We start from the raw sequence: 9,942 nt of genomic DNA, 5'->3' as shown, positions 1-9,942 counted from the left end.
CGCTCCTCGCAGCCTTGTGTATCTGCATCATTGATGTTCCTGCATTAGCGTTGCCTTTTACGGGGTCTGAGTCAGGAAAGTCCCGTGACATGTCTGTAAATGTCACGTTTTCAGCGTTCCCCATGGCCCTTTCCTCATAAATCAGTCCTTCGAGTTTCCAGCGTCTTTCTGGAGCCGGGCATCCCACAAGTCCTTTGGGGTATTGGGAGCTGGTGCATCGGAGCACATAATTTCATAATGAAAACTGCTGCTACCGTCATACTGCCACCCTTAATATAATTGCAAGGTAAACACTGTTCGCTTTGCCAGATATTACTCTGTTATCAACCCTTCCAAATTATCCTTATTATGAACATGATCCTCTGAGCTGTTTCTCTAGGAAGACAGGAGGCTGTTCCACAAGTCAGGAGAGTTGATAAACCAAAATACCAGCCTGTTGTTTGAACTGCAAACCTGTTAACCGAGCTCCTGGATACTGCCAACAGCTGGGTGTTTTCCTGCACACATTACACAGCCCTCTAGGCATTATTTGGAAGAGACCATTACTTTACAAACTAAGTCAGGGAGAGGACTGTTCTCAACTGCAGATGCATGGATCTAAGAGAGGCTCCCAGCGTGATGATCAGAGGTATCAGATAAGTGGATCTGGATTCATGGACAGCCTCCTGCTGTTCTGCTGCTGGACCCAGATGCCAGTATGAAATGGCAATCCCAGGCTGTGGCTCAACACCACGACTGAAGTTTGACCTTCTTGGCTGCATGCACATTTGGCACTGAGCTCATAAACCATATGTGGGATTTGAATGTGTGAAGGGGAGCTGAGTGAAAGAGAGTGAGGCTCTGCTGAGATACGAGAGGAAACCCTGAGAATTGCATGCATGAATGAGTGTTCCAAATCTTTAGCAGTGACCTTTACTGGGTACTCTTACACAGAAGATGTCAAAAACAATATGGTGAGGAAGACTTGAATGCTTGATCTTCATTGATCTGGTTTTGATTTTCTTCTAAGAATGTAAAAGCTTGGAGTTTTGCCTCTTGCAGAGAACTCAAAACCAGAAAACAATAACTAACAGAAAGCTCAATTGTTGAGTCACTGAAGAAGTTTTTCTCTTCAATTGGAATATTTGTCTATGTTTGCTTCTTCACTTTGATCCCATCTCTCTAGAGCAATGTAATACTTGGGTAAAGCTCCAAAGTATCTCTTTTTTACTTATTACTCTGCCACATAGCACCAAGGCCCAGCTACAGGAATAGCCACTTGTTTGGAGACTATTGCCCAAGAATGGCACAAAGCTGCCTTAACCAGGCTGCCTGGAAGAGAATCCTTCATACTGAAAGATGCCTATCATCAGTAATGTAATTTTTAGCACAACAGAGGAATGTCGTGGTTTAAAAAGCCAGAAAAAAAGTCAAACACTATCACAAATGAGGCCTTTAAGGAAAGGAATTCCTGTAAATTTGCAGGAGACAACTTGTATAAAGTGCAGTCTCTGTCTCCAGCAGTGAAAGAGCCCATGGCTTACCCCAAAGCCTAGAGTTAGAGTTCTTGTTGCTGAGCACTCTTTAATTCTTCAGGAAGAAAGATCAGAAGGTACCACAACAAATTCTTTAACCACAGCCAGCTGCAGCATTCTCTCACCCTGCAACTAGACTGCATACAGGAGCTGCCATGCTGCCTTCTCTCCGAGTGAGCTCTGTCACACCTTATTATATATTGTCTTTTTCAGGGCTTTGTTCCTAAAAGGGGAAGGGAAATTTATTCATCTTTCCTCTGAGGAAAAAAAAAAAAAAAAAAGTGGCATATAATGCAATTAAAGAGATGACCTAACAAAATTACCAGGGAATACTGGCCATTTGCAGTTTCTGTCCAGCTGGCTAATTTTGTAACTCACTGCATGAGAATTGCACTAGTGAAAGAAGAAGAGTCAGGGAGGAGAGAAAGGCTCCATACTCTGCAGGAGCAGAGGGGGGCACTCTCTGCACAGCACAAAGCCCATGTGTGGTGCTTTCCACTTACAGCTTTTATAGCTACAAACACGTTTTTCTAAATATTTCCTTAGGGAAGTTCTTACTCTCTAGCCACTGACAACACAATGTTCCAATTCCCTGTACTTACTGCATGTTTTTCTGCTTACATATTTCTGTTATTTGGTGTCATTCAGCCTGCAGAAACTTCATCAAAAAAGAAACCTGTGCTAACCACATAAAAATAGCTCTATTACTGGCAGATTGCAATCAGACTCAGGCATCCAGCTCGCCTCTCACACCCACTGAGGAAAAAGATGGTTTTGTATTAAATACAGACAGTGGAACTAGAATGCAGGCCTTCAGAAACATGCTTTATTAGACATTGCCTTAATATTTAATTTATGTATTTTATTTACTCATAAATTTTATTTATATATGTGAAACATTTTTACAGCATTATTCCTAAGCAATTTTTAGCATGTCTTTTCTAGCATGGATAAGTATTTAAAATGTTGCTTTCCTGACTCATTGCTATAAACAGTGAAGACAGATGCAACTGTGGTATGTCTGATATAACAACAGAGCTCAGAATGGATTTAATCAACCTTTACTATACCTAAGAGAAGGCTGGGAAAGCATAAAAAGCCATGTTGTGTAACCATAAGGTTTGCATATGGGAGCTCTTGTGTAAAAGAATAAACTAAGATTTAAGACCTTGTTACTGAAAGTATCTTGCCAATGCCCTCCTCCTGTTTAAATCTGGATTCAGTTTGGTCACACCAGCTGTTTTGAAAAACAGAAACTGCTAAGAGCTGCATTCATTTCTGTGGGACGTTCTACAATAGTCTCTCTGGGCAAGGAGAGTTACTTTTGGTATCAGGATGCCTTAATATTCCAGGAAATTAATTCAGAAAGTTCTTTCCATGTATCTCTGTGCGTGTGTGGTAGAGAGAGTTGATGGAAATTACTGGGGTTTATTTCAAGCTTAGATTTCCCACAATAAATGATTTTTGCTGCCAGTCTGGAAGCAGTAAATTTCTAGTTATTTTTTTCCCTGGAAATTACTTTCCCAGCCTGGAGCTACTGGTTAAGAAAGTGCTGCCATTACACACACAAGTCCTATCCACTAACTTCATAAATGCCACTATTCTACTGAAATTGGTGCTTGCTTCAGCATTTCAGGAGCTCTCAAAATGGCATGGTACAATAGGAAACACTATCCTTGGAAGAACTTGCTAAAAGAGCAATGAAAACCCTGAAGTCTTCAGCAGGGAGTCCAACACAGAGAACAGGACATTTACTTTCTTAAAGATGTCTCAATGACTGTGGCAGAGGCTTGGCCTTTGTTCAGGGATGTGCACAGTTGTTGCCCCTGTATCTCCCCTTCCGTGATGTGTGGTGAAAATGGGCTACAGCTCTGACCTGGGCTGTGTGGCAACTCTGTGAGATGTGGGGCTGTAGGGGGTGGGAGACGGGGAATAAAGATTAGACAGGAAACAAAGTGCCTTTCACCCTTCTGTCCTTTCTTGATCCTCCCAGTAAATCCTCCAGCTGCCTGACACATCTGTCTAACAGGCAGCTGTGGCACTGGGGGAGGGCAGCTCACCTGGAAGAGGTTTGCAGGTACCACTTGCAAGCCTGGCTTCGTGGTTGTTGCCTCCAGTGGGCAATCAGACACCTTTTGGAGCCAGTCTTCTGTGCTGCCTGCTGTGGGAAGTTGTTCAAGCCCATACAGAGTCCTCCTGCCTGCTCACAGAAGGAGATCATAAATATAAAACATAATCCTCATTAAAAATATGGTTTGAAAAGGTCAACAACCTGAGCTGAAAATACTTTATGAGCAGACTACTGTACATTTGATCCTTAATTCTAGATGCTAAGTCATTGCTAAGCCGAAGTGATGAAAAGTGGTGTGGACAGGTTCTGCTAGCAGAGGGATGCTGAGATAAGGGAACAAAGACATACTGACAGAGTTTGTGAGGCCAACAACAGGGCAAACACAAACATGAGAAATCAGCATACAGTTGTGTCTGTGCTACATGCTCAAGGTCTACAGCTTGGAATGGCAGCATAGCCCACAGAGCACCCTCTTTGCCTCCAAAGGATTACCTGTGCCTGCACTCAGATGACCCCTGGAAAGGAATCCAAATAACAGGGGTGTAAGATCCTTAAAAAGAGAGCTGCTAGACTTGGACTTGTTCTTTCCCTTTCATTTAGATATTTTTATATTATTATTCCAGCAATGTCCAAGCTAAGAAGTGTTTTGAATGTCCTTTTCTGCCAGCTAGTCTTTGACTTACATCCTCAACAGCCGTGCATCAGCATAAGGAAACTGCAGATGGAATCGCTGCACTTTCTTCTTGTCACACTGAGCCTCATGTGGAAAAAAAGTAGATTTCTTGTTTCAGGGATTTTTCAAAGCTTAACAAACATTTATGGTGACATCGCCCTGAGATTTAATCGTGAGTGTTGAGAAAAGCAATGTGCCTCAGTGCTGTGCTACAGAGACCAGACTGCCCTTCAGGCACAAGTGTTCTGCTCAGAAAAACCCTCCTGCCAAGGATGCCAAGTGTCCTGGGTTTTGTGTTTATTCAGAACAGATAAAATGTAGTTATAAATTCTCTGATATATGCTTTTTCATCTGACAGGTAAGTCAAAGAAATATTATCAGGAGGAGCAAAATGTAAATTCAAACACAGGCAGTCACAGTAAATAACTGACAAGGTCAGAGCCCAGGAACACCCTTTACAAGAGTTTGCCCTGAAAAAAAGAAGGGTAAAATAAGAATTGGTCACACAAAGAATTATTTGCATCTTCTGCTTTCAGTGCAAGTATAAACAAGCCAATTAAGTTATCAAGACATTCCTTATGTGTCCTTCCTTCTCAATTAGCTTATTTACATTTCCCAGGGAGGCAGTGTGGTCCCTGTGGGCAGTGAGCAGTCTGTCCCTGAGCCTCCCTCAGCCTTAGGCCAATCATGTTGTTACTTTTTGTAGGTGTCCAGCAAAGGCTAACAGGCAGCTTCATCTCACGAGCACTGGATGGATTAGGTGGAGATCTGTTTTGCTTCTTTGGGATTCAGGCATTATCTCCTACAATCAGGACATCAAACCCGTGGAGCAGGTGAATGGCGTGGACTAGACATGAGGTCAGTGCCAGGATGCGTTCAACACAAGACTGCATTTATGAAAAAAGAAAGTTTTCTTTGACCCCAGCCCTCCAACTTCATGCTTGTTATATGCACCCACTTGGACACCAATTAAAGGTGTTATCAATTTTTTCCCACTGATTAAATTGTTGTCTGACACTCACTGCAGAATGTGGTGTGAGTCAATGGGGTACAGGAGAGTGTAAAGCAAGAAAGCCGCACCAGAAACAAGGAGTGTCCCTTGCCCTCCCATCACCCTCAGAAAGGTTAGGTGGCTGCTGTACCCTGACTGCTGGTTTTTGTGCAGGTCCTGTGCTTTGGGCTCCCCAGGATGCCCGTGAATATTCCTTTCCCGTCCCTTGCTTCGTGCTCAGATGAAGCCGGGGTGCTTTTAGCTGGGAAGGACCTGAGCCCTTTTCCTGTTTCCCATTTCTCTGTCCGTTCAGTCAGGAGACTGGGCTCCAGGGTCGGGCAGGGGACTGGAGCAGCGGCCGGGTGCGCTGCCCAGGGCAGCCGCCCTCCCTCCATCTCCCACGGCCCCGCAAGAGAAACTTTTCCCGCAGGATCCCGCTCCCGCTGCTGCTCGCAGGGGCTGAGCTGCCTCCAGCCCGGCGGTTCCCAAGCCCGCCGAGCTTACAGCACCCCGGGGAGGGCTGCTCGGACCGGCTACCGCCGCTGCCCCCAGCCCGGTCCCCGCCCGGTCCCCGCCGAGCTCCGCGCCGCAGGTGACCCCCCGGGGGAGGGCAGGGGCCGGGAGCGGCCGGGGGAGGGGGCGAGGGGCGGGGAGGCCGGGCTCGGGGGGTCGCTGTCAGCGGCGCCGCTCGGGGCACGGCTCGGCGCGGCAGCTGCGCTGGCGGAGCGCGGCACGGCTCGGCACGGCTCGGCACGGCTCGGCACGGCTCGGCACGGCTCGGCACGGCTCGGCTCGGCACGGCTCGGCACTGCTCGGCACGGCTCGGCACGGCTCGGCTCGGCACTGCTCGGCACGGCTCGGCACGGCGCGGCACGGCTCGGCTCGGCACGGCTCGGCACGGCTCGGCACCGCTCGGCACGGCTCGGCTCGGCACGGCTCGGCACGGCGCGCCATGCTCCGCAGCGGCCCCGGCGCGGGGCTCGTCCTGGCGGCGGCCGCGGCGCTCTGCCTCGGCGGGGCGGGAGCCAAGGTAACCCCGGCACCGGCGGCACCGGCGGCACCGGCCCCCGCCCGCTCCGGGCAGGGCAGCGGCGAGCCCGGCGGGGAGGGGGAGCCCCGCCGGGAGGAGGGGAGGGACCGGCAGTCCCGGGGCCAGGGGTGCAGCGGAGCTGCCGGCAGCCCGGCTCGGGGTGCGCCGGGGCTCCCGGGAGCAGGGATGCGCCGCGGACACCGGCAGGACGGATGCAGCGGGGCGGCCGCGGCGGGGGCGGCTGCGGGTCCCTTCGGCCCCTGTCCCTCGGTGTTTGGGGTGTGGGGCTGGCCGGGGACTCGCCTCGGAGTGCGAAAGGCACTGCGAGACGTGATGCTCCGGGACTCCGGATCAGCCCCACCGCTTCGGTACAGCCGGACCCGAAATCCGGTGAAAGCAAGCCCAGTGACTACGGATTCCCAGCAGAAATGAGAACATTTGCCCAAAGGCGTCCCTGCCACGGGCACAGCCTGGCCTGGGGAGTCCAAACCAAATACCTCGTGCTGTTTTACTGTCACCGCTCTTGTGCATCTCGGCTGTAGCAGGGGGAGCAGGTAAACTCTGCAAGGGACAGGTACAGCTGCCAGGGCAGGCATCCGGGCAGAGCTGAGAGGGCACGGGGAGCTGAGAGCGGCACCCGAGCTGCGGTGGAAAGGCAGAGGAGGAAACACGGAGCACCCCACAACCAGGAGCAGCTGCAGAGCAGCCGCTCTGAGCTTTGGGAAGGATGAGCAGTCCTGGTCCCGCTGAAGGGAGTGGGACTTTTCCTATGGACCCTGACAGAACCGCGGTTTGACACTTCTAGTAGAGATTCTCATTTTTATAAAACATGAGCCACTAGAGTATAAGAAAATATAATTCCATACATTTATGTCTTGCTACATATATCTGTATATATAAAGAAAAAAAAGGTGTGTGGGGTTGCTTTCTCTGGTGGCGAACAGCATTATAATTCTGCCTGATAAAGTAATTCCCTGCCACAGCACACAAACACACAGCAATGACTGTGGTTGAAATGAAGATGTTTTATCTCACTTTGGTATCCTAGTGAAGATAGCTACAGTGAGAATTTAATTAAGCCACATTTCTGGCTCTGAAATACTAACTTTACCAAGATCTATTGAATTGTATGGTTGTGGGGCTTTGTATTTTGTTTCTCTTTCAAGTCAGGATTGTATTGCAGAATGCAAGCTTACCCTCATCCAGTTGCATACCTCTCTTATTAAACTACATAACTTGCCTGCTTTCCTGAATTATTGCATCCTTCCTGTGCTGCTTCTCTTCTGCCTTTGCCTGTACAGTTGTGAGGAGCAAATACTGGCTGTCTACTGTGCATTTGGGGGTGAAAGGCAATGGTGGGACTCTGAATGCATCAGCAAACTCTCTAATTTTTGCTAATTTTTCTCTAATGTTTCTTAGTCAACTTCAATTGTTCTCTGACTCTGAAATCAGGGGTGTTTGATTTCACACCAGGCAGTAACTGAACTAAAGTATTGACCAACAGCACTACAGAAAAGAAATTGCCTCCTCAATGAAGAAGCAGCAGTCTTCTGCTTGCCTTCCCCAACTTGACTTCTTGCTGTGTCAATTATTCTTTTGATCACGTTGTTTATAGGCTCTTAACATACCAGACAATTCCTTTTGCAGAATGAAAAGCATTTTCTATTGCTTATCTTCCTCAATGCAACAGGGAATTCTGTGTCCAAACAGACGTGTGTGTACATCTCTTGCTCCCTGTTTTTATTATTTCTTGGAGTAAGTTGCACTTGCTCTTCACTCATCAAGGACTGCACTGTGCTGCGTAGGCGTCACTATTTTTATCTTTTTGGCTACACTGATAGTGTTGCTATGCTAGTAAAGAAATATACATCCCACTCTAAGTTAGTGGTTCAAATGTAGTTCAATTTATCAGTTGAAAAAAGGTATTCAACAATTTATGAGAATTTTTTTGTCTTCTGGCTTAGAGTTAACAATGTAAACACATGACAGAAACTCCCTTGGCAAGGGCAAAGTCTGAATGAGGTACAGGGAACTGAATTCTTCTTTTCATCCAGGAAGGTGGTCTCTGCCAGTAAGAGCTGAGAAAATTTGTGATGCTGTGAGGTAGTGTGGATGTTTGCAACATGTTTTGTGGCAAGGTAGAGCTCTCTCTGGAATCCTTCACCAAGTACTCCAGCAATTTAAAAGTAGGAGTTAGATCAAATGAAGGAAAATGTGAAGATAAGGTGCATGATGTTTCCTCCTGCGTGTCTGTATCAAATGGAAAGAGATGTGCAGATAAGCAGCTTGTTTATCCTGAAGGAAGAATGTAAGCCTGATGAAAGAGTAACACAGTCAAAATTATGTCTCTGTATGTCCATTAAATATTATCTGTTTAATCAAATCCCTGTGGAGGAGTTCTCTATGCCAGTGCCATCCTTCATCTGGTATTCTTCTGTTCACTTGCTGGCTTAAAGAAAAAAAATCAAGCCTTTCTTGTTCTGTTTAAGAGAAGAAATCTTAGCAATCCAAGACCCTCTAGTGAAAAGTCTTAGTCCTTTACCCAGCAAGAACTATGGCAGAATTCCTGCTGGTTTCAGAGGGAGCAGGATCCTTCCCAAGATCAGTGAAAGATTAAAAAAAAATCATCTACTAAAATATGCACCTCAATTAGCAAAGAATGTGGCCTGATTAGTAAAGTGTATGAAATTTCAGCTATTAAATTCTACAGCCCTGATCAACAAAGCACGCTGCACAGTTGGCAATGTATCCAGAATCTCAACTACTGTACTAGTCTCCTACCAGATCAACCAAGCATGCAGCTGAATCAGTAAATTATGCAACTGGAGCAGCAAAATATGCACTTCTGATTGGGGCAGGATGATAGGGAAGGTCTCAAACGTTTTGAATTGGCACACAATAGGTCTGTCAGCGGTCAGCATCTGCCTTGAGAAAAGTAGGGGCAAAATAAGTAACTTCTGCTAAGTCTTTCTGGACCCTTACTGGAGTGGAAAAGTATGTCCCTCAAATAGCTCAGTGTTTGTTAGCACCAGTCCCATTCTTTACCAGATGCACTGCACATCTGGTTCCAATCCCAGCAGCTGCCAGCTGTGGGGGTTATTTTAGTAACACTTTAATGGGATTTTTAGGTCCAGGTAGCTTTTGCTTTGTTCCTCACTGTAAAGCACAGGGTATGCACACTAGGCTGTATTTCTGTCTCAAGAAATGAAGTCAGTCAAGACAAATAAGGCACCTTCAAAGAACCTGAAAGTTTTGTTGGCAGTGGACTTACTATCTATTAATCTCTTCACTGTTTGTGAAAGTACTTTGTGCTTGAGGAGCAGAGAAATGATAGGTCTTTCCTGTTCTCTTTGTATCTTGATTAATTGCCATAACTGCATCCTATTGTGTTTACAATGTATCTTGGCAGATCAGATGTTTACTGTGCACAGAGTTTGGATGTTTGGCCAGTTTGGGGAGCAGCTATCTTCATATCTTCTGAAGCAGTAGAGCTGTTTGTCCCTAGCCTCTGTGCATGTGCTTTAAAAATCCAGTCACAGTGGCTGGTTCTGAACTTCAGAAGCTGTTTTTTCTTTAAATTAATAATTTTTCTTTATACAGAAGACCTACAGGTTGTCATATTTTAATAAAGATGCAGTTTCAGGGTTTCTATAAACCACTTGT

The 9,942-nt window shown here is 46.7% G+C and overlaps 1 protein-coding gene across 1 annotated transcript in view; it reads left to right on the top strand.

The window, feature by feature from the left end:
* Positions 1 to 6,178: 6,178 nt before the first annotated feature.
* LOC118693097 (uncharacterized) overlaps positions 6,179 to 9,942 on the top strand; it is a 31,698-nt gene continuing 27,934 nt past the window's right edge. Inside the window, exon 1 of the mRNA XM_036393420.2 lies at positions 6,179 to 6,279. Within this exon, the coding sequence (XP_036249313.1) occupies positions 6,202 to 6,279 (78 nt within the window). The 5' untranslated portion in view covers positions 6,179 to 6,201. The remainder of the gene's footprint in view (positions 6,280 to 9,942) is intronic.

This window comes from Molothrus ater, chromosome 18, assembly GCF_012460135.2.
Source record: "Molothrus ater isolate BHLD 08-10-18 breed brown headed cowbird chromosome 18, BPBGC_Mater_1.1, whole genome shotgun sequence".
Lineage (NCBI taxonomy): Eukaryota > Metazoa > Chordata > Aves > Passeriformes > Icteridae > Molothrus > Molothrus ater.
Note: the sequence above shows the minus strand (reverse complement) of the source record. Positions and strands in the feature narration are given on the sequence as shown.